At 37.9% G+C, this 25,768-nt stretch overlaps 1 protein-coding gene across 3 annotated transcripts in view; it reads left to right on the forward strand.

Moving 5' to 3' along the window:
* Positions 1–25,768, forward strand: part of CDKAL1 (CDK5 regulatory subunit associated protein 1 like 1) — a 640,699-nt gene that overhangs the window by 281,238 nt on the left and 333,693 nt on the right. For all 3 annotated transcript variants that reach the window (XM_059179446.1, XM_059179445.1, XM_059179447.1), the window contains one exon: positions 16,386–16,489. In XM_059179446.1, coding sequence (XP_059035429.1) covers positions 16,386–16,489 — 104 coding nt within the window. The remainder of the gene's footprint in view (positions 1–16,385; positions 16,490–25,768) is intronic.

The following is a 25,768-nucleotide window of genomic DNA, read 5'->3' on the forward strand; positions in this document are numbered from 1 at the left end:
TCCATTCCTGGTTTCCCTTTCCCCACCTCACTGTATCTTACTGGATTTGTTTCCAAGAAGATCCAGTTATAAATGCGAGCCGGCCTTTTATGGCTCTGTAACCAGGGACTGACTTGACAGCCGGTCTGGTTTATTATGAAATCACCAATAGCTTTGGGAATGGATACTCTAGTAGTGTACATGCACTGTGTAGGATTTTATGACACTCAGTAAAATGAGTAAAATAATGCCTGTTCCCTAAGTAAATTGTCAACCACTAAGAGAATTAAACACACAATCATGTATTCTTCATTTTGTTGTTGTGGTAAAATACACATAATACAAATTTTATCATCTGAACTTTTTACATGTACAGTTCAGTCGTATTAAACACATTCACATTTTTGTGCAATCATCGCAACATCCATTCCCATAATTCTTTTCACCTTGTGAAATGAGACTCTGGACCCCTTAAACAATAGCTTCACATTCTCCCCTCCCCACAGCTGCTGGCAGCGCTGTTCTGCTTTCTGCCTCTGAATTTGGCTACTCTGAGTACCTCATATAAATGGACTCCACATAGCATTTGTGTTTTTTTTGTGATTGGCTTATTTCATTTAGTAGATTGTCTTCAAAACTCATACACATCTTAGCACATCGCAGAATTTTCGTTCTTTCTAAGGGTGGATAGTAATAGTCCAGTGTGTTTTCCTTGTCCTTTCATTGGTCAGTGGCCATTGGGTTGATTCCACATTTTGGCTATCGTAAATAATGTTGCTGTTACAGATAACGGGTGTATAAATATCTCCTCGAGACTTGCTTTCACTTCTTTGGCATAGATACCTAGAAGTGAAATTCCTAGATCCTAGAAGTAGAATTGCTGGTAAATTCTACTTTTTTAATTTTTGGAGGAACTGCTATACTGTTTTCCACCCCGGCTGCACCATTTTACATTCTTATCAACAGTGCACGAGGGGTCCTGTTTCTCTATATATTTGCCAACACTTAATGTTTCCTGTGTTTTTTTTTTTTTTTTAACCAATCTAATGGGTGTGAGATGACATTTTATTGTAGTTTTGATTTGCATTTCCCTAATGAGTAGTCATATTGGGTATATTTTCACGTGCTTATTGGACATTTGTATATCTTTGGAGAAATGTCGGTTCAAGTCCTTTGCCAATATCTGAATTGGGTTGTTTGTTTTGTAGTTGTTGAGTTTTAGGAGTTCTCTGTAATTCGTTAATCTCTTATCAAATATATGATTTATAATTTTTTTCTGACTATGTGGGTTACCTTTTTACTCTGTTGAAAGTATCTTATGGCGAATGAAATTTTTAATTTTTCTTAAATCCAGTTTGTTTGTTTGTTTGTTTTCTTGCCTGTGCCTTTGGTATCATATCCAAGAAATAATTGCCAAATCCAAGGTCATGAAGCTTTTATCGTATGTTTTCTTCCAAGAGTTTCGTTGTTTTAGGTCTCACGTTTAGCTTTTTGATGCATTTTTGTGTTAATTTTTTTATATGGTGTCAGGAAAGGGTCAACCTTCATTATTTTGTATGTGGATATCTGGTTTTCTCAGCATCGTTTGTTGAAAAGAAGTCCTTATCTCATTGAATGGCTTGGCACCCTTGAGGAAATCATTTGAACATGTATGTGTGAGTTTATTTCTGGGTTCTCCATTTTATTGCACTGGCTTATAAGTCTGTGTTGTGCTAATACCAAACTATTTTTGATAAGTAGTGCTTTGCAATAAGTTTTGAAATCAGTAGTGTGAATTCTTTAGTTTTATTCCTTCTCAAGATTGCTTTGGCTATTTGGTGTCCCCTGAGATCCACCCCCCTTGCAAAAAACATCTTTGGGATTTTGATAGGGATTGCCTTGAATTTGTATACCACATTGGGTAGTACTGACATTTTAACAATATTTATCCAATCTGTCATCATGCAGTATGTTTCCATTATGTCTTTTTCAGTTTCTTTCAGCAAAATTCTGTAGTTTTTATTATATAAGTCTTTCACTTTGATCAAGTTAATTCCTAAATATTTTATTCTTTCTGATGTGGTTGTAAACAAAATTATTTTTATAATTTTCTTTTCAGAACTTTCATTGTTTGTGTTTAGAAATGCAGCTGATTTTTATATATTGACTCTTGTTCATGATACTTTCCTGGGTTTATTCATTCTTACAGTGTATTTTAGGGTATATTTTTAGGATTTTCTGCATAGATGACCATATCATCTGTAAACAGATGATTTTACTTCTTCCTTTCCAATTTGGATGCCTTTTGTTTCTTTAACCTGCCTAATTGCTCATGCTAGAACTTCCAGAACTATGTTGAACAGGTAAAAGTGAGCATCTTTGCCTTGTTCCTGATTGTAAAGGGATAGCTTTCAATTTTTTACCTTGACTGTGATCCTCACTGTTTTTCACATAAGGCTTTTATTGTGCCGAGGAAGTTTTCTTCTGTTTCTAGTTTATTGATTGTTTTCATTAAGAAAGATGTTGAATTTTGTCAAATGCTTTTTCTGCATCAGTTGAGATGATCATGTGTTATTCTTTCTCCATAATTCTGTTGATATGGCATATTACATGGATTTATTTTTTTAAAAAAGATTTTATCTGAGAGAAAGAATAAGAGAGCATGAGTTGTGGGGAGAGGCAGAGGGAGAGGGAGAAGCAGACTCCCCACTGAGCAGGGAGCCTGACTCTGGCTGGATCCCAGCACCCTGGGATTGTGAACTGAACTGAAGGCAGATGCTCCCCCCCCCCCCCCAATTTCTTTTCAGTGTTCCAGAATTCATTGTTTATGTACCACACCCAGTGTTCCATACAATATGTGCCCTCCATAATACCCACCACCAGGCTCACCTAACCTCCCACCTCCTACCCCTTCAAAACCCTCAGATTGTTTTTCAGAGTCCACAGTCTCTCATGGTTCATCTCCCCCTCCAATTTCCCCCGACTCCCTTCTCCTCTCCATCTCCCCATGTCCTCCATGTTATTTCTTATGCTCCACAAATAAGTGAAATCATATGGTAATTGACTCTCTCTGCTTGACTTATTTCACTCAGCATTATCTCTTCCAGTCCTGTCCATGTTGCTACAAAAGTTGGGTATTCATCCTTTCTGATGGAGGCATAACACTCTATAGTGTATATGGACCACATCTTCCTTATCCATTCATCTGTTGAAGGGCATCTTGGTTCTTTCCAGTTTGGCGACTGTGGCCATTGCTGCTATGAGCATTGGGGGTACATATGGCCCTTCTTTTCACTACATCTGTATTTTGGGGTGTAAATACCCAGTAGTGCAATTGCAGGGTCATAGGAGAGCCCTATTTTTAATTTCTTAAGGAATCCCACATTGTTTTCCAAAGTGGCTGTACCAATTTATATTCCCACCAACAGTGTAAGAGGGTTCCCCTTTCTCCACATCCTCTCCAACACACGTTGTTTACTATATTGTTAATTTTGACCATTGTAAGGTGGTATCTCAATGTGTTTTAGATTTGAATCTCCCTGATGGCTAGTGATGATGAACATTTTTTCATGTGTCTGATAGCCATTTGTATGTCTTCTTTGGAGAAGTGTCTGTTCATGTTTTCTGCCCATTTTTGGACATGATTATCTGTTTTATGTGTGCTGAGTTTGAGGAGTTCTTTATAGATCCTGGATATCAGCCCTTTGTCTGTATTGTCATTTGCGAATATCTTCTCTCATTCCATGGGTTGCCTCTTTGTTTTGTTGACTATTTCCTTTGCTGTGCAGAAGCTTTTGATCTTGATGAAGTTCCCAAAATACATTTTTGCTTTTGTTTCCTTTTCCTTTGGAGACATGTCTTGAAAGAATTTGCTGTGGCTGATGTTGAAGAGGTTACTGCCTGTGTTCTCCTCTAGGATTCAGATGGATTCTTGCCTCACGTTGAGGTCTTTTATCCATTTCGAGTTTTTCTTTGTGTATGTTGTAAGAGAATGGTCGAGTTTCATTCTGCTACACACAGCTGTCCATTTTTTCCAACACCATTTATTGAAGAGACTGTCTTTTTTCCCACTGTATATTTTTTCCTGCTTTGTCGAAGATTATTTGACCATAGAGTTGAGGGTCCATATCTGGGCTCTCTACTCTGTTCCACTGGTCTATGTGTCTGTTTTCGTTGAAGGCAGATGCTTAACCAACTGAGCCACCCAGGTGGGATTAGATGATTTTCATATTCTGAAATATAGATTGATTTTCATATGCTGAAATATTCTTACAGTACAAGAATAAATCCCACTTGATTTTAAGTAATCTCTAGAACTAGTGTGGGGCTCGAACTCACCACCCCGACGTCAGGAGTCATATGCTCTACCCACAGAGCCAGCCAGACACCCCAATCCCACTTGATTTTAATGCATAATCCTTTTACTTTGCTAATGAGATGTGTTTGCTAGTATTTTGTTGAGGATTTTGCATCCATGTTCATAAGGGATATTGGTCGGTAATTTTTCTTGTGCCATTGTCTGGCTTTACTATCAAGGTAATGCTGCCCTTCTAGAGTACGTTAAGAAGTGTTCCCTTCTTTTCAAGTTTTTGGAAAACTTTGAGAAAGATTGGTATTGCTCTCCAGTGAAGCCATCAGGTTCCAGGCTTTTCTTTGTTAGGAGATTTTTGATTTCTAATTCAAGCTGTTTAGTCGTTATAGACCTATTTAGATTCCCTGTTACTTCAAGACTTGCTTTTGGTAAGTTTTGTGTTTTCAGGAATTTGTCCATTTCAAATAGGTTATCCAGTTTGTTGGTATACCATTGTTCATTGTACTCTCTTATAATCCTGTGTATTTCTTTAGACTTGGTAGTAATGTCCCACTTTCATTTCTGATTGTAGTAATTTGAGTGTTTTTTTCCTCAGGCCATGTAACTAAAGGTTTGTCTGTTTTGTGGATCTTTTCAGAACCAGCTTTTTAAAAATTTTCTCTGGTGTTTTTCTGTTCTCTATTTCACTTATCCCTTCTCACTTCCTTATTATTTCCTTCTCCTAGCTTTGGTTTTAGTTTCTTCTTCTTTTTCTCTTTTCCTAAGTTACCAAGTTGAGTGTTGATGTAAGATATTTCTTTTTTTTTTTCATTTTTAGCTTTTTAAAAGATTTTATTTATTCATTTGCCAGACAGAGATCACAAGTAGGCAGAGCGGCTGGCAGAGGGAGAAGGAGAAGGGAGAAGCAGGCTCTCTGCTGAGTGGGGAGCCCGACATGGGGCTCCATCACAGGACTCTGGGATCATGACCTGAGCCGAAGGCAGGGGCTTAACCCACTGAGCCACCCAGGCACCCCTATAGTGAAAGTTTTAAGTAACTTTCTCATTTCCTTGTGTTTATATTTTATAGCTGTTTTCATTATGGCTACCATGGGGTTACCTATAACATTCTAAAGTTCTAATACTAATTTGAATGTGTACCAACTTAATGTCAGTAAGCATAAAACCTGTGCTCCTTTTCAGCTCATTTCCCTGTATTTTGTTATTGATGCTGAATCCTTATAGTAAATTTTTCATTTTGATTCTTGTACTTCTCAGCTCCGAACTTTTTTTTGTGCTTTCTGTTCTTTTATTTCCATTTTTTCATTGATTGTTCTCTTGATTTCCACATTTTTTGGTTAGTTCTTTGAGCATCTTTAAGACAGCTGTTTTAAAGTCTTTTTTTTTTTTTTAAGATTTTATTTATTTATTTATTTATTTATTTGACAGAGAGAGAGAGAGATCGAGAGCACAGGTAGGTAGAGAGGCAAGCAGAGAGAGAGAGAGAGAGAGAAGCAGGCTCCCTGCTGAGCAGAGAGCCCGATGCGGGACTCGATCCCAGGACCCCGAGATCATGACCTTAGCCAAAGGCAGCGGCTTAATCTACTGAGCCACCCAGGTGCCCCTAAAGTCTTTTTCTAGTAGATCTGCCATAGGACTTTTATGGGGACAGTTTCTGTTGATATATTTTTTTTCCTTTGAAAGGGACATACTTTCCTTTTTCTTTGTATGTCTTGTGATTTTTTTTTTTTTCCCCAACAACTGACAGTTGAATCTAATAATGTGGTAATTCAGGAAATGAGATTCTCCCCCTTCACAGGTTTCGCTAGATTTTGTTATTATGTATTTTTTAATTATTGTATGCTTTGTTTTTGGTTAGGATCAGCCTGAAATATGAACGTAAGATCTTCTCGGATCTCTTCTGATCCTTTTTTGGGCATATCTGGTCACTTTCTAATTTTGCTCATATGTGCAGTTGTTTTTGAGTGTCCTAATTAATACCTGGGCTCCCTAAAAAAAAAGCGAAAAATGAAGGGATAGGTGGGATGCTGGCCCTTTAAATCTCCTCGCAGTCATTTCAGCTAGAGAGACAGAGACTTTTAACAGTGTGGGCAGGTGCATCAGTGGCGGTCACCTCTTCATTTTGAGCGTCTGTGATAAGAAGTAGCAATCAGAGCATCATTCCTGATACTCTGAGGGCAAGGTCCTTTTTGCCCACCCTACCACCCGCATTCCGTGTGTAAGCTGCTGTCGAACACATGGCTGGGGTAAAGCATGAGTAGGAAGGGTAGCTGCTCCTGTGCTAAGAACTGAAATTACCCAAAAGTTGCCATTCAGATCTTCCCCTGTAAGTTGCAAGCTGTTAGCAGACACCAGGGTTCCAAATTGTTACATCAGACAGACTCTGGGGGTGCAGTGAGAACACCCTTTCCTGGAGCTTCCCAGTCCACCATCTCCTAGGATCCTCCCCACCCATCATATGTTCTTACACACAGTATGTTGCATCTTAAGGGAGGTAAAGTACAATCAGTGATAAAGGAGTTTCAGATAAGATAGATGCATTTTGGGGGACTCTTGGCTGGCTCAGTTGGAACCAACCCCAGGTTGGATGTAGAGTTTAATTAAAAAAAAAAAAAAAAGAAAGAAAAAGCTAGATTCATTTTTTATTGAGCTGCCTATGTAACCTTGGGTAAATTTCTTAATCTTTTTCAACTTCAGTTTCCTCTCTGAAAGTTAGTGTAAAAATGCTGGTATCAGGATTTCTGTGAGGCTGAATGAAGCCGTGGAAAGCAACCACCTTTTACTATTGTTAGCAGCCCTCTCTACCCAAACCAGGTGATTTTAAAGGTGTGGTGCTTTTTACACAAGATTGATGGGTAGTGATGATAAAGGTAATTTGTTTTAGCTAAAAGGAATGGGAAGTAAGGATATAGAGCTTATATATGTTAGAACATCTTTTTGAAGCAAAGGGTGTGGCCCTGTAGCTAATGGAGGTAGAAGAAAATTGAGTTGGCAGTTGTGTTTGAATTCAGTGTAAGTAGGAGAAAGTTTGGCTGCTGCTAAGCTCCCTCCTTCTTTCCCTCCTTTCCTTTCTTTTTCCAAAGGAAAAGCAACTTTGGAAAGGTAGCAGTTGAAGAGAGAGGCCATAATTGTTTGAATAAGGTCTTGGAGTTGGGGACAGAAGATGGAATTGGTGACCCCAGTGGAGAGATTCAGTCTAGGTTGGAGGCTTCCTGACCACAGGAAACTTAAGGGTTTAGAACTGTATTTTGTTAGTTTTTAAGGAAGTCATTTTTTCTTTGCTTGGTCAGGATTTCGAGCTTGGCAAACAGGTATTATGTTATCATTTGAAGATCTAATCAGATCCTGATGATAGGAGGATCTCTTACATTTGCTTAAAAGATCAAAAGGCTTTTCCTGGAAATACTTTTAAAACCAAGATCAGGACTCACAATAGGCTATGCACAGCCAAGTCTGGCACAGCCTGTCCTGTGTGAACCTTTTGTTTCTCGAGGAGTTTTTTGTTTTGTCTTGTTTTGGTTTGGTTTGTTTAGCTTCATTTTCCTTCGATATGGAAGAACATGGCAAGTGCTACAGCATGATTTTTGTAAAGTTTAGCTCTGTAAAGGGGCTTATTATTTGGTAAGGTTGAAGCTTTGAGGAGCATTGTACTTTGTCAATTGATTAAAAATAAATATGGATTGAATTATGTGGACAAAACTGAATATGCTATTTTAACGTGTTAATGTCTGAGTCCCCAATAGTATTTTTGGGTATTTAAATATATATATATATTTAATATATATATATTTAATATATATATATTAAATATATATATATATATTTTATTTTTTTAAATATAATTTTTTATTTTTTATAAACATATATTTTTGACCCTAAAACACAGAGAGAAACAGAGTTCTGAGTAACGTAAGCTTTTTTTCCTTCCCCATAAAAAACGGTGTCAGTATGGTGAATTTTTTAGAAGTATAACTCTGATTTTTAAATTATTTCAGAACTTGTGATATTTAAAGATGCTCTTTAAAAGAAAAAAACTGAATATGTTAAAACTTTTAGTTTTCATTTGCTTTCTGTGGCTTAGGTATTAAATTTGACATTTTGTTATGCATTTGAGCCCTTTGAAATATTTTAATTTGTGAAAATTGTTATTTCATCTCTCTGGCTTCTGTAACTAAAAAATATTCTGCCGCAGATGCTTTTTAAGACTTACGAGTTACACTGCTTAACTGGATGCTGAATCTCTCTTTGCTTTTGAGGTGTTTAGTTCCTTGTCGGCCTGTGGCCCCGGGACATCCTTACACAGAGTGGTTGGTGGGGTGTGCTCGCTTCGTTCTTCTTTTAGAACAGGTGAGGGCTTTTCAGGATTTTCCTTCTTCCTCAGAGTTTCACAGCATCTCTTTTTGGTTTTGGCTTGCAACAGTCAACCTTCAAAGATCTTTTGTTTTCTGACGGTTGAAGAAATTGGCTTGATGTTCCTACTACCAGACAATTATTTAATTGTTTACAGATAACCGAAAGTATCTCATAAAGGTTTCTATGATGAATCCCTTTATTTTGTTAGAAGCTTGTCATGTCGAAATAATTGGTTATTGTAATTCCTGTTGGTGAAGGGAATTGTTTTCAACCTAAATGTCATCAAAAACTCATTCTTTCTTTTTTGATTTTGTTGTACCTATTTTTCCTGTGAATTGTAACTGATTTCTCTCTTTTTTAAATGTAAGGCTTAGCAGATTTAATGCTTGAAATTGTGTTGTTACAACATGCTTGAAGAAATACACTGTATAGAAATCTTCACTTTATCAAAATAATATGTTTTGATAACTGCAGATAAGGATGAACCTATCTTTTTTTTTTTTTAAGATTTTATTTATTTATTTGACAGAGAGAGATCACAAGTAGGCAGAGAGGCAGGCAGAGAGAGAGGAGGAAGCAGGCTCCCTGCTGAGCAGAGCGCCCCATGTGGGGCTCAATCCCAGGACTCTGAGATCATGACCTGAGCCGAAGGCAGCGGCTTAACCCACTGAGCCACCCAGGCGCCACAGGATGAACCTATTTTATACAATAAAGAGTTTAGAACTTCAAAAACATATCACATCAACAACCCTAATTAACCCTAGGGGAGCAGTTTAGTGAAGAATATTTTTAATTCTTTTTTTTTTTTTTAAGATTTTATTTATTTGACAGACAGAGATCACAAGTAGGCAGAGAGAGAGGGGGGAAGCTGACTCCCCGCTGAGCAGAGAGACCAATGCGGGGCTCGATCCCAGGACCCTGAGATCATGACCTGAGCCGAAGGCAGAGGCTTTAACCCACTGAGCCACAGGCAGAGGCTTTAACCCACTGAGCCACCCAGGTGCCCCAATATTTTTAATTCTTAATGTAATATACTTACTGGCGTATTTTGATTATTATAAATGTTTCCAAATATCACACTGTTTTATTAAGATGTTCTAGTGGATTTTCAGTAGGGAGCTTTCCATGGGGGGACGCTTCCACCTTTATTAAGTGAGCCCATAGGAAAACACAATTTGGTTTCCACAGTTGGTTTAAGCCAACCGATCAGTGGTACTTCTGTTCCGTAAAGTTAGGTATACCTGGAACAGGATAATGCATAATTATTTCTTTATAGAATTGTTTAGAACAGTCACATTAAACAGTGGCCAACAGTTACTAATCAGTTACTAGGTATAGACACTGTTCTAAATACTTTACATGTGTTCATTCATTCATTCATGTTACAAATGTTTCAAATACATGTTTCCCTTCACTTCCTCTGTTTTCCTTCCCCTTCTTCAGTCTAGTGTCCCTCAAGATAGTTCCTTTTAAGAAATAGCCCAAGTCAGAAATAGTAGTAGCTTTTATTAAGATTGTCTGCTTAATTTATGGAACTCTCCATTGGTAATGGAAATAAGAGAAAAAGGTCAGGAGACTTGAAGTAGTTTCAGGAGGCAAAGAGAGCAGATTCTCTGCAAGAGTGCTGATCTACCCTGAGTGACAGCTGCCCATCATAAGGGGATATTATAGATGGAGGAATGGTAGGGCTTGCTGCATTGAACCTTACCATGGTGCCTGAGAAGGGCAGAGAGAACCTGAGAAATAGAATTTAAAGATTTTTTTTTTTTAATTTGACAGAGCGAGAGATATAAGCAGGCAGAGCAGCAGAGGGAGAGGGAGAAGCAGGCTCCCCACTGAGCAGGGAGCCTGGGATCATGACCTGAGAGCCAAAAGCAGTCGCTTAACCAACTGAGCCACCTAGGTGCCTCACGGAGCAACAGAATTTAAAAAGATATGGTATATCAAATGAGATGACATATTTTTCCCCAGAGCCAGCAAGAAGATGAAAAACAATTTGTAAAGAAGGGTGAAATAACTTGGGGCTAGTGGATAGAAAAGAAACTTAGTCTTAGATTTCTAAAGAATAAAGGCGAAAAACACATGCTTTAGACAACTAACTTCATATACGGGATGCTAGTACTGGTCATATCTTTGAATCCAGATGCTACATTACTTGTATCTCATGTCAGATCATTGACTAGTTTATTATTTGCATTTGTATGTTACTAGGGTGTTTGACACACATTTATTTTGGGGAGTCAGATTGTATGGAAATAGCATGAACTTTGAAATTTGGCAGGCCTGGATTTGAACCTCAACTACATGTCTTGAGCAAGCTACTTACTCAACTACCCCCCCGCCCATTTTTAGTGAGATATAATTGACATATCACATTGTATAAGTTCAGAGTATACAACATAATGATTTATGTCTATATCGTGAAATGCTCACCACAGTAAGTTTAGTAAACAGATTTCCCTGCACATGATTAACATTTTTTTCTTGTGATAGGAACTTTGAAAAAGCTAGCTCTCAGAAATTTTCAAATATAAGATACAGTGTTGGTAATTATAACTATGCTGTATATTACATTCCCAGAACATAACTATGCTTGTAACTAGAAGTTTCTACCTTTAGATTTCGTTCACCCATTTCCCATCCCCACTCCTTACTTCGGGCAACCACCAGTCTCTTCTCTGTTTTTATGAATTTGTTTGTAAATCTCATCACCTTTTTGTAGATCTCACATTTGTTTGTAGATCTTCACAAAGTGAAGTCATACACACTTTGTGTTTCTCTGACTTATTTCACGTAGCGTAATAAAGCCCTCAGCCCACCCATGTTGTTGGAAATGGATGTTCTTTTTTATGGATGAATAATGTTCCGTTGTGTATGTGTGGATACGTGCACATGCTACCATAGTTTTGTTCATCTACTAACTGTTGGACAGACTGAAGTGGTTTCTTTGTCTTGGCTTTGGTAAATAATGCACTGACAATGAGGATGCAGACATCTGAGATTGTGATTTCCTTTCTTTTGGATATATATACTCAGAAGTGGAATTGCTGGATCATATGCGTGTTGTATTTTTAACTTTTGGCAGAACCTCCATACTGTTTTTGGTAGTGGCTGCGCCAATGTACATCACCACCAACAGTGGCCAGCTGTTCCCTCTCTTTTCCCTACATCCTTACCAACACTTGTTATCTTTTGTCTTTTTGATGATCGCCTTTATAACAGGTGTGAAGTGATATCTCATTGTGGTTCTGATTTACATTTCCTTGATGACTGATAATGTTGAACCCTTTTTCATGTACCTGTTGGCCATTTGTATGTCTTCTTTGGAGATGACTATTTTGATTCTTTGGCCTTTTTTTTTTTTTTTTTTAAGATTTTATTTATTTATTTGACAGAGAGAAATCACAAGTAGATGGAGAGGCAGGCAGAGAGAGAGAGAGAGAGGGAAGCAGGCTCCCCGCTGAGCAGAGAGCCCAATGCAGGACTCGATCCCAGGACCCTGAGATCATGACCTGAGCCGAAGGCAGCGGCTTAACCCACTGAGCCACCCAGGCGCCCCTCTTTGGCCATTTTTAAATTGGATTATTTGTTTGTTTGTTTTCGCTGTTGAGTTCCTTATATATTTTGAGTATAAAGTCCTTATTCGATATTAGGAATTTCTTATTATGGAATAATAATCAAATATTTGAATCACTTATTATATTATGAATTAGATGTGTGGTTTGAAAATATTTTCTCCCAATCCATAGGTTGTGTTTTCATTTTGTCTTTCACTTCTTTTGCTGTGAAGAAGCTTTTTAGTTTGATGTGTCCTATTTGCTTACTTTTTATTTTGTTGCTGTGCTTTAAGGTGTCACATCTGAAAAATCATTGCCAAGACCCTTGTCAAGGAATTTTCTTCCTGTGTTTTCTTCTAGAACTTTTATGGTTTTTGGTATTACATTTAAATCTTTAAACCATTTCAAATTAATTCTTGTGAATGGCATAAGACAGTGATCTAGTTTCATTCTTTTGCAATTAAACTCCCAGTTTTCCTAAACCATTTCAAATTAATTCTTGTGAATGGCATAAGACAGTGATCTAGTTTCATTCTTTTGCAAGAAAACTTTCAGTTTTCCTGGCAGCATTTATTGAATAGACCAATCTTTTCCCCACTGAATACTCTTGGCTCCTTTGTCAAATATTACTTGAGTGTATACACATAGGTTTGTTTCTGGGCTCTTAATTCTCTTCCACTTGTCTATTTGCTTTTAAGTCAGTACCATACTGTTTTGATCACCATAGCTTTGTAATATTGTGTGAAATCGGGAAATGTGATGCTTCCTGTGTTCCCATTTCTCGGTACTGTTTTGGCTATTATTAAGAGTATTTTGTAGTTCCAGACAAATTGTAAGATTATTTTCTCTATTTCTGTAAAAAATGCCATTGGAATCTTGATAGGGATTGTATTGAGTCTATAGACATCTTTGAGTAGTATGGAAGTTTTAACAGTATTAAATCTTCCAATCCCTGAGCATGGACTGTTTCTCCAATTATTTGTATCTTCTTCAGTTTCTTTCATCATTGCCTTATTATTTTCAGTGTAGAGGTTTTTACCTCCTTGGTTAAAAATGTTCTTATGGGGGCCCGTGGGTGGTTCAGTGGGTTAAAGCCTCTGCCTTCAGCTTGGGTCATGATCTCAGGGTTCTGGGATCGAGCCCCGCATCAGGCTCTCTGCTCATCAGGGAGCCTGCTTCCTCCTCTCTCTCTGCCTCTCTGCCTACTTGTGATCTCTGTCTGTCAAATTAAAAAAAAAAAAAAAACTTAAAGAAAATGTTCTTATGTATTTTACTGTTTTTGGTGTTACTGTAAGGGAGTTTATTTCTTTTTCAGATAAATTGTTAGTGTATAGAAATACTATTGTTTTTTCGTTTTGTTGTTGTTTGGTTTTTTTGTTTTGTTTTGTTTTTGTATGTTGATTTGGTATCTTCTACCTTTACTGAATTCATTGATTAGATCTAACAGGTTTTTGGCGGAATTTTTAGGATTTCTTATGGATAAGATCTTGTCATCTATAATAATGCCTCCATGGCTCAATCTGTTAAACATCTGCCTTGGGCTCCGGTCATGATCCCAGAGACCTGCTTCTCCTTCTCCCCCCACTGCTTGTGCTCCCTCTCTCTCTCTTGCTGTCTTTTTTTCTCTCTCAAATAAATAAAATCTTAAAAAAAAAAATCATGTCATCTGCAAACATTACTTTACTTCTTCTCTGATTAAGATGCCTTTTATTTATTTTTCTTATCTAATGCCTCTGGCCAGGACTTACATGAGTGTGATTGAATAGAAATGGGAAGAGTAGATGCCTTTGTCCTGTTTTTGATCTTGGAGAAAAAGCTGTGACCCTTACACCATTGAGTCTGATGTTAGCTGAGGGTTTGTCCTGTATGGTCTTTATTTTCTCATGGTACAGTATTCTGCAACCAGTTGGTTGAGTGTTCTTATTATGACTGGACGTTGAATTTTGTCAGATAGTTTTTCTGTATCTGTTGAGATGAACATGTGATTTTTGTCCTCAATTCTATTAATGTGTTGTATTACACTTCTTCATCTGTGTATGTTGAACCACCCTTGTTTCTCAGGGATGAATTCCACTTGACCGTGGTATATGATTCTTCCAGTAGTATGCTGTTGAATTTCGTTTGCTAGTATTCTATTGCAATTTTCGCATCTGTATTCATGAGGAATATTTACATGTAGTTCTCTTGTCTTACAGTGTCCTTATCTGGCTTTGCTATCAGGATAATAATAGCCTTATAAAATGAGTTTGAGAGCATTCCCTCCTCTTCTGGTTTTTGGAAGAGTTTGAAAAGGATTGGTATTCATTCTTTTTAAAATGTTTGACAAAAATCATCAGTAAAACTCTATCCAGTCCCGTGCTTCCACAGTGGGATATATGGTTCAGTCTCTTCACTCATTATTGATCTATTCAGATTTTCTATTTCTTCATGACTTAATATTTGTAGGTTGTATGTTTTTAGGAATTCGTGCATTTCTTCTAGATTTCTTCTACATTACCTACTATGAACAGCTCTGTAGCTTATGTCTTCTTGTATTTCTCTGGTGTCAGGTGATGATCAGACATTCTGAAGTAGATTCTTCATCTGTAAGATGGGGATAATAACACTGAACTCTAGAATGATGAATGAGATAACAGGTATAAAACATCCAGAATAGTGTCTGATACTCAGTCAAAACTAAACAAAAGTGAGTTATCCTCTCAGAGAGAGGCCCGCAACAGTTTTCTCCCTTCCCTTCTTATGAAACAGATTGAAATTGAGAAGAGAAGACCTTTAACAACCGGGAGACTAGAATTTGTGCTCATAAGAGAGAGATCACAATCTGTGTTTTATCTTATCTTAAAAAAATGAACACAGCTTAGGAAGAAAAGAATGATAGTTTTTTAAAGTTATGTGGTTGGGTAAACAGTAAAAATCATTTGAAAATATATGTGTTACTTAAAAGTGCCATGCAGAAATTATGAGAAATGAAGCATTGCAGAGCGCCTGGGTGGCTCAGTTGGCTAAGTGTCTGCCTTCAGCTCAGGTCATGATCCTGGAGTCCTGGGATCGAGCCCCACATCAGGCTCCCTGCTCAGCCGGGAGTCTGCTCCCTCTCCTCTCTTCCTGCTCATACTGTCTTTCTCTCTCCCTCTCTCTCTCTCAAATGAGTAAATAAAATCTAAAAAAATAAAAAATAGAAATTAAACATTGCATATTTGGCCGCTGAGTACGGTGATTCATATGTATCTCATAGTCACATATTAGCAAAATTACACATTGGTCAGGTTCAGTTATTAAAAGTTCATTTTTTTCTCATTTTGAAATTTTAAAGCATTTATATTATAATGGTGTTTTAAAACCTTGCTGTTCATTTTAGCTGTTGAATCAATGAAGAGTTACTTCCTTGTTTGGTTTTGTTCAGTGTGGTTGAGCCTTTTTGGCATAGGACTGTTCTATTATGTTGTAACTATTTTTTTTATATTAACAAAATCTATTTAAATTATATTTAAAAATTATGAGAGTAGAGCCAATATTTTAGTTTTTCAAAGATAATTCTTTATTATGTCTACAGACAGTTGGGAAATCTGTTTTTTTATTTTTCAAAACTAATGTCATTTTCCTTGTTTACTTTCTCTAATGTAATCCTATAGAGTATTAATTGGATTTGTTTTAATGTATTTTTTCTGACTTCAGGAGTGAAAAATGTTATCTGAAAATTTCTCAGGGTATATTTTGTTATGAGAATGCTATGTTGCCTGTTTATTCTTATATCATTAGTTGAAAGTTGAATGAATATGCTTTATTATTTCTAAGCAATACAGTATACATAAGCAATACTAAATTTCTACTTTTATAGTGACCAAGCAATGTCAGTGGCTTAGAAAAAAATGCCGATCTTGAATTTGTTTTGATTACTTAATCAGTGTAAGCATTTATAAACTTTGTTCCTCATCGCTATGTTCATTTGGAGATAATACTGTGTGATTTGTGCAATTATTTTTGAATAGTTGAAGCTTAAAAAGAATTGCACGTTGTAAATTTCTGTGTCTTGTGGAAATAAAGTAAGTATGAAGTATGATGGATACTAGTTTTTCATTTTTTCTCATTTCAAGTGGCACATGTTATAAATTAACATCTTGTTGTATGTTTTAGGTCTTTTCCCATGTTAGGTGTGTACTATCTTTTTTAAAAATTTGAGCCCCATTTATTGCCTCATTTGAACAGGTGCCTCAATGCTTGTACCTACTGCAAAACTAAACACGCCAGAGGAAATTTGGCCAGTTACCCGATAGAAGAACTAGTAGAAAGAGCCAAACAGTCTTTTCAAGGTAAGATTTTCTAGAATTATGTGCGATTTTAGCCTTCTAACTAAATTATAATATTCTTCTAAATAACCCTTCACTTTAAATATATGATGCTGCTTTAGCTTTCTGGAGAGTTTATAAATATTTTAGCCTATATAGCAGAAATGTTACCAGATTCAACCAACCAGGTTCTAGTGTTCCTGTTACTCTTCTTTTACTACTTTTCCATCTTCCATTTTCTTATGATGTATTTTGAACTTTATCACCCATTGTCACTTCATAGAAAAGACAAAAAATAAAAATGAAATCCATGACCGTCTAATGTGCATGAAGACTTTTGTGGACTGAGCAAACTACTTTTCAAGATTTCTAACTCTTTCTTTGGTAATTTTTGGACATTTGGAATGTAGAGTGAATAAGTATTTCCAGGAGCCTTGAAAAAGGTAGATTTTACTATCGGTCAATAAAGATCACCCTCAAAAAAAAAAAAAAAAATTCACCCTCTTTATCTGCAGAACTGTGGACCAGCAAAGAGTGGTACGGGTAAAGAGACCTAATGAGAATAACTCTTTGTGTAGGTGGCCAGATGCTTCCAAATCATCACTTGCTGGAAAATGTGATTGTTTAGGTATCTCTCAGCATATAATGAGACTTATCTTTAATGTGAGTCACAGTTGTGTTGACACTAACTGCTTAAACCATAGACTTTCTCTTTTGTCTTTGTTTATAATATGTGTGTATAACATTGGTGTGTCTTTACACCTAACATGATATAATCTATTGTCTCATAATCTTGCAGGTTAATAGTTATTGGCAATGTACTTGTCCTTTTAGCGAGTAACTTGGAGTGCAACTTTCAGTACTTCACACCCTAGAAGTGATAGTATGAGTTCTGAACATGTTTCTTTATTTAATCTGTGAAAGCCTTTATCAACATGAATTTGGAATGCTCTCCATAATAGAAAGAAAAGTACCTTGATTGATTTATGAACACCTCCCAACAAATTTGTTCTATTTTTACAACCTGAGTTCAGTCCCTTCCTTCATTCACATCCAACTTATATTGAACAAGAAACAAGAGATGCTCATTGACTCCTGCCGGCGTTCTGTTTTAGAGCCAGGTAATTATCTAATATGAAGAACAGTCTGAGTGATTGTCTTTTGTACAACATGACTACATTAAGCCGTGTTCAGAAAGGGCATACATTTGCACAGAAACCTCATCTATTTGAAAAATGATGCCTTTCCTGGCATTCTAAATTGGTGTTTATTTTTCCATATATCTGTCAGAAAATGGGGATATTAAAACTCTATGATCTGTCCACCAAACACTGCAAATTGGTAGGAGTATGGATTAGTTCTTTCGAAGTACTTTTCCAACATTATGCATTTCTCTTCACAGCTAAATGTAAGTCTTAAAACATCTTCTCACTTGACTCTGAAAATTTATTTTAAAGGTCTAAAACTGATAAATCATCATCTAGGAAGTGAAGGTATTCTCTTCGCTCCCTTATATCTATCTTCACCTATAACCTCTCCTAACATTTTGATGTGATTGCTTCACCACTTAGTATGGACACATTGATTGATTGATTTTTATTTAGATTCAGTTAATTATCATATAGTGTATTATTAGTTCCTGAGGTAGAGTTCAGTGACTCATCAGTCTTGTATAATACCCAGTGCTCATTACATCACGTGCCCTCCTTAATTGGACACATTTATGTATTACGCTTGACTTGAGGCAAAAACCAGAAAGGAATAATCAGTTTTTATATCTGATTGTAGATTTTTTTCCTAAAGATATCCAACTTAGTTCTCTGACTTATGTTACTTATCTTTAGAAATGCCCTCTGAGCAGCGGAAGTACAGAGTGTGACTTCGTTCAGACTTTATTGTCACTTAGCATCGTCATAGCCAAAGTGGGTTGGGCCACTTAAGGTGAATGTTACAAAGACTGTATCTGAGGTCAGCAGCGATGTAGCATTTGTTTACTCACAGAGAAAGCACTCAAAGAGATTGGGTTAGTATTGCTTTCATCATCATGAGCGTGTGTTTGGGTATGTGTGTGTAGGTGTGTTGCCTTTTTATTCCTGACCCTGGAATGTTGGCTGTGTAACTTCCATTGTCTTGGTATCTGTGTATTAGAGGAGCTGAAACCAATTGCTACTTTTTGGACTGGTGAGCTCATTTGATTCTGGTATGGTAGTGTTACTAAAATATTGAGGTCGTAACTTCCTAGGCAAGGCAGGATGGTTAGGAGAACTTAAAGTAGTTAGGTATTCAATGTTCTTTGCCATAGGAGGGTTTGAATATGAAAAGTGTTCTGCTGCTGACCAGCCATGCCAGTCTGAAGAAGGTACTTGCCCCCTCCAGGCCTTGGTTTCCTTGTTACTGTGACGTTTCCTATTCTTTGTTGTTAGAATTTGAGATAACTTACAGGAAGTAATTGGCTGTGTTCTTCTTATGAAGAAGACATGCTACTTAAACTGAAGGAATTTAAGTGAATCCAAGAAGTCTAATTTTTAAAAAAAAATTTTTTTAATTTTTTATAAATCTAATTTTGAGGGAAAATATTGACACATCTGTAACAGACATTAACGAATAGAGTCAAATAACAACTTTTCTTTTGATGCTAAAACATATTTTAGGACTCTGTAGATAGAAACTATTTGGTGTGACTATTACCTTTCATTCTCATAATTTGAGAAAAGCAAATTTGTGCTGAGAATGGCCGTATACTCTTTTTCCACTATAGGAGGTACCTGTTGATAGCTTACATTTTAAAGGGATTGAGTTCATTTTCTTTTTTTCTGCAAAATACATTGGGATGTTACTGATCTTACAGATTTTCTATATGTGAACTTTTAAAATTGTGAAGAATAATTATGAAGGTAAATAGAAGAAATTCTCTCTTATCTCTGTGATTTTTGCGTATTTAATTCTAAATAATTCAGGTGTTAGGAATATCCTTTGAGCTAGAAACCCTTAAATTCTGCGTGATACCATTATTATTAAATGGCCGTATAATTAATAATAAACAATGTGGTTCTTCGAAAGGCTGCTTTAAGATGAAGACCCTTTTAAATATGTTTCCAATAAATTTGATGAGAGCTACTCTGTCTGTGGAAGTTAATTTCCCATCCTGAAAAGTCATTTCCTTTCTTTTTCTTAAAGTTTTTGATGACTTTTTGTCAGAAATACCAAATGACTTTCAAAAACTCTGTACTAGTTGTAGAATGGGGATAGAAAGAACCCAGATTGCCTGGCCTATGATAGAATAAGAGCACAATTTCTTTTTGAATAGCATATTTATGAAACATTTTATATTCATATAAATTTATTTCATAGTGGTCTAATGATTGGAGAGGCTAAGGGCTGACCCAAAGGGAAGGAAGCATTCAGAAGAGATCCTGAAATAATCATGGAATCATTCTGAATGTAAAGTGGATTCCCAAAGCACCAAAAATATACTGACTATACATTCAGCTGCCAAAAATGAGGGAGCTCATTAAATTTTGAATGGATTGCATTAAAATAAAAATTATTTACATTTTTAAATAGAAATTTTAGTTTGCCATTTACAAAAATACATGCATATATATGTGTATAATATACATATTAATACATTAATATGTACATTACATTAATATGTACAATACATTAATACATATGTAATATGTATGTATTTAGTTTATAGTTAGTTGATTTCCTTGCCTTTCCCCCCCCCTTTTTCTCTCAACTCAGTCCCCTTGACATTTTCACTTTCTCAATGTGTTCATCATTTTTGTGGCCAGTCCTGAATGTGAGTATAAGATTTATCACGTAACTTGAGTTTCTTCTCTCATTGTTCTAACAGCCTGTGGGGAAACTTTCCCCCTACCTCCTCACCTCTGCCGAGATTCCGGTTTTAAAAATTCCTCAGCATCGTGGTGTTCGGGGACCAGGGTTTGACATGGTTGCATTTTAGATATCTAGAAAAACATGTCAGGCTGTGACCAGGACTTTGTTGGGGCCAGAATGAATTTACAAGCTAGTGTTTTCTAGGATATTTGTATTGATTTTTCTCTAGCAGCTAATCAATCAGTTTCAGTTGTATAAGTGGTGGAGCAAACCTTTCTAAGTGTGCTGGGTGAGTGGTGTGGAAACAGCACCTTTCACTGCTGCCTCTGGAATCAAAATGTAGAGATGATGGATGAGCTATTTTTATAGTGATTGTGTGCTTTTCTAGATCTCATTTGTGTGTTGCTACTTTTTTCTCCCTCATGAATCTGAAAACCCTTGCAGGGTAAGTGGCATAAACCGGTTATGGAAAGGTAAATAAGTTAAGGTGAAATATTCAGAGCAGGGAGAGAGTTTCTTGGTGTTGAGTGATTTTAGTATTAATGTTGAAATGTTAAAAAAACGAATTCTGTTTTATTTGAGACTTGCAAAGTTGCTGTTTTTTGTGTGTAAGATTAATTATGGAATGCATCTAGAAGACATTACCTCCTGACCTTTTATGTAGGGAAGGACATGAGCGGTGTTTGATTTTTGGATGTATGAACTTGGATCGTCGAGTTCTACAGTTTGTATCAAGCCGCATTTGACTCATCATTGTGAGCAGTGATTGCTGCATATTGAGTCGGAAAGGAGACCAATAGCTACATCCTGTTAATTTCCATGGCAGTTATTTAAATGTCTCATTGACTCCTAGTTTCATTTGTGCTGTGTTGACACAGAGAAATTTCTTTCTTCTATAGGATTAATAATTTAATTTAAGTGTTTGTTATATACTGTCAACTTCCAAGGAGGATTTTAGGCAGCTTACATTAAAGGGTTGTGCATGTGGGCACCTGGGTGGCTCAGTCGTTAGGCGTCTGCCTTCAGCTCAGGTCATGATCCTGGGGTCCTAGGATCAAGCCTGGCATCTGGCTCCCTGCTCAGCAGGAAGCCTGCTTCTCCTTCTCCCTCTGCCCCTGCTTGTGTTCCCTCTCTCACGGTTTCTCTCTCAGATAAATAAATAAAATCTTTAAAAAAAAAAAAAAAAAGAAATACAAGATTGTGCATGTAATGGACCCTGAAAATAAAAGTGCTATAAAATGTTGTATTATGTTTGCAAAGCGGGAAGATAATTTTACAAACTGGTGAATCCTGGCTCTAGAGAAGAATAAGGGAACACAGCGGTTTATATACTTTGATATGAGTGTGTAAAAGGAAGTGTATAGTTTATAATGAGTCAGGTACATGTTTCGAGGCTGTAGACACTAAGAAGAATTATTTTCCTCTCATAAGAGACATTGAATAATGTAATAAAAATATATATAAAATATATTAAAATACTACCTATAAAATATAAATATAACATATAAAATACATATTAAAATACTACATATAAAATATAAATATAACATATAAAATACATATAGAAGTATAAAATTGCTTTTAGCTGGTCATATATAGAAATTCAAGATATAGTTTGCACATGGCCTTTTCTTCTGTTGATTCTTTAAGAAACCCAAAATATAATATTAAATTGTAACTTTAAAAAAAAAATTTTAATGAGACAGCTACTTATATGTGGTGTGCATGATACATGTCACCGGATAAGAGGACCTGAGGCCTAAATGGTTATGTGTCACACATTCAGTTTAAATAAGCCAACATTAATCACTTAGATTTCAGAGAATGCTAGTTACGTCTGTCCTTGGCAAAGCAGAGTACAGTTTACCTGGTCTTTGTCTATTTGGATCTGTGAGTTTCTAGGACAGTGGTGCTCAAGTCCTTATTTATTTTTTTTTTAAGCAATAAGGGAAATCCCTTCTTCAAATGAAATTTGAAGAGTAAAAGCCGAGCCAGCCCGGTCTTCGTAGAGGTGAGGCCCTGTTCATTGAGCCCCTCCTGTCGGAGGCCTGGCCCCGGAACCTCTAGAACCCCGAACTGGCCGGCTTCCTCGGTATTTCTCTGGGGCCCCGGTTTGCCCTGCTCTGTGCAAAGAGAACGTGCCCGGGAAACACTTCGTAAGCCGAGGGGCATCAAGCAAAGAAGCAATTACTGTTCATTTATGTGCAAAAAATCTGGAGTGTTTCCCGGACCCCCAACATAAGCCCTCCCAGGCTCTCCTGATATCTAAGCACAGACACATTTTGCCAGTGGGTCAGTGGAGCTGAGCCCCGGGGCTCAGGACAGAGTTGAGCCGGGCGCCGTCCTGGGGAAGGATCTCAGAGGGCCACTGACCACTCCTGCCGTGGCAGGCTGCTAACGGTGCAGACGGCTGTCTTCATGCTCAGCTTTTTTTTTTTTTTTTTCTTTTTTTGGGGGTAAAAACAAAAATCCTCTTTGGGTGCCTTGCAGTTAGCAGAAAACAGGTAGTTATGTTGGTCTTTCCTAAAAGCAGAGTGGCCTCACGTGAACTTCAGGACAATGGGAGATTCTTGTAACTCCTTAACACACCAGTCCTTTCTTGAAAGGGCTGGCTAGTGAGTTTTTTAGGCTTGGTGGACCCTAAGGGCTCTGTTGGCAACTGTTCATTTCTGCCCCCAAAGCCTAAAAGCGGCCACAGACGACACATACATGAATGGGCGTGGCTGTGTTCCATTAAAGCTGTATTTATAACAGGAATTAGGGATGACAGGGTTCATTGGTCACCTTTGGGGAAAGCTAACCTAAACAAACTAGGGAAGACTGGCAGAACCTCCCATTGCTTCTAATATGCTTATATATGTCCCAGATCCACCAGAGAAGGAGGGCCTAATGTTGATCTAGAATAGATCGTTGTACTCAGTCTGGCTGTTCATTTTAGTCACTTGGCAGTTCCTGTTTTTGACAGTCACATCGCACTTCCTATGACAGGGAGCCCTGCACTTTCTAGAATCCAGGTGAGTCTGCCGGAGTGCCAGAGCTGAGGACTAGAGTCGAGAACCAGTAGTTTGAGAATTGTTGGTTGAAGCCGTAAAATAACTCACCCTCTTCCCCTCTACTGAGAAGGATCTTGAAGAGGAAACCCCGGTTGCTGAGTAAGGAAGGAGCGGACTTAGGGAGGTGGGAGGGGCAACACAAGTGCCAATTTGCTGACACCCCCCCCCCAATGGTTTCTGAATGCAAAGGTGCTTACTTAAGTTAAAAGGGGCAGTGATTTTTGTTATCCCCTAAGGTATCACAAAAGGGTCAGCTGACACTTGCTGATTGTTTACTGTGCTGTCTGGGAACTAAAAAGATGAAAAGCAAAATGACAAATACATGGTTCTTGTCATTGAGGGGCTCCTCCCGGTTTAGAAGGACAGGATAGCACGTGGGGCTAATGAAAGCTAAAATCCCCAGAATCAGGAAGCGGGTAACAAAAGTCATTGGCCCTTTTAACATGTATAAGCACCTGGATTTCCAGAACGTCTGTTATGGACCTGGGGCGGTGTCCACAAATGGGCCACCCCTGGGTTACCTCTGCACCTTCCCTGACTCTGGGCCCCCGTCACCAGTCAGCCAGGGCTTCTCCTCGCAAGCCTTCTCATGGTCAGCCACTGCCACCGCCACTGGAGTGCACTTAGGGTCCTAAGTAGAATCCACTTGCCCTTCTGAGTCTTGGGGTTTCTGTAATGCTAGCGTCACAGTCTGTGAAAAAAACACACTGGCCAGTGACTCCTTCACTCAGTTAACTTCAGTTAACTTCAGTTAACTGTTCCAACTATATAGTTATTTTTCCATTCATTCGACAAGTATTTATTGAGCATTTGTCAGAAGCAGCTTGTGTTTCTGCTAATAGGCACATGCCTTAGAAAAGGGAGGATAACGTACATTCTTACAATCAGCCTTTGGTTACTTCTGCTGATAAGATAGGGAGGCCACTGGGTCAAGTTTGCTGACCCTTGAGCAAACAGCATACCTTCTAGGTGGGAACAGGGACGCAGTCCCGAGGCTGTTCGGCAGAATGGCGTCTGTTCATAATTCTCTGAATTTTCCTAGTTCAGAGAACATACAGACCAAAGTACAGAAACCTGGGAGCTTCTGGGAATACCTTTTGTATCTGTCAATAGCAAATCTGGAGTGTCCTCAGTCCCCACTGTTACGGGAGTGGTATTTTTGGGGCTCCATTGTGTTCTACAAAACAACTTGCCAATACACAAGTACAGAATTATATTGAAAATAATGAGGCACGGGAAAACAAATGAGAACAGAAAAGTCAAGTGTTGATGGGGAATTGCATCGAAAGTAGGCCATCGTCACAGATGCCGTGTAGACTCCGAACTTCTGGAAAGCTTGTTGTCTGTAAGGAGAAAAAACCCGGCTTGGTGTTCGATCTGAAAGATTTTCACACGTGAGTTCGTGTAGAGAGTGCCGAGAGGTGTAGTACTTCTCAGCAGGCTCCTCTCACACTGAAATTCACATTCTCTGCTCTCTTAAAGTTGCATATTTTGGCTTTCCTGGTTAAAACTTGTAGCCGAGCCCTGAAAAGCTTCACACTGTGAAAGGCTTTCTGGGGAGTCTTAAACAATCCATCCTCACTAGCTATGCCTCTGTGGTGCCTTGGTCCCACGTCCGAAGCCCTTAGGAACCACAGAGGAATCCCACTGTAGAGACAGGGTGTACAAACCCTGGGTCATCCTGGGAGATGAGACATCGGCGTGCAGGAAGAAGATAGTAACATTGTGTTTACTTGTATGTTCTCCTCCTTGGAATTTTCCTTTTGTGTATATTTCATACTGTACATAATGCATTCGTACAAAAGTGCATGAATATAATTAATGATCTGGATCTATGGGGATGCATTCTTAAATTTTTTGACGGATTCAAGAAAGTGATTTTTCCAGAGGCGGAGACCACTGATTCAGAGGAACACATGGCCTGTTTCCTGCTGTAACGCAGTGCTTTCAGCCGGGTGTTGGTCTGAGCGGGGCGACGGAGCTCCCTACTCTCTGTTATGGTCTGAAGGTGCCTGTGTTCTGTTTTGCTTGAGTGCAAATCCTTCTGCTTTTGAGATCAAATAAACATGATGAAATTTATGTCTTCGGGAGGAAAACTAAAGCACATAATGAAGACTCTGGCCATGTCTCTCTGCCCAGAGATACTCTCTGTCCTCTGTGGCATGCTTCCCCTTCCCTTCCATCTGTGCTTTAGGCTGGAAGGCTGAGCCTGGAGGCTGTGGGGTCAGGCACATGTGGCAGTGTGCGTGTTGGCTTAGTAGGTGCTCAGTAAATGTTGGATGAGTTGCTAATCCTGAATTGATGGGGCCTGATAAAATTCCATATGCGACTTGGAACCTGTGGTGAAAATACAGCCTGGAAAGCTCAATTTTAAAGTGGGCGAGGGATATTGCTTCCTTTCAGCTGT

This window comes from Mustela lutreola, chromosome 6 (assembly GCF_030435805.1).
Source record: "Mustela lutreola isolate mMusLut2 chromosome 6, mMusLut2.pri, whole genome shotgun sequence".
NCBI lineage: Eukaryota > Metazoa > Chordata > Mammalia > Carnivora > Mustelidae > Mustela > Mustela lutreola.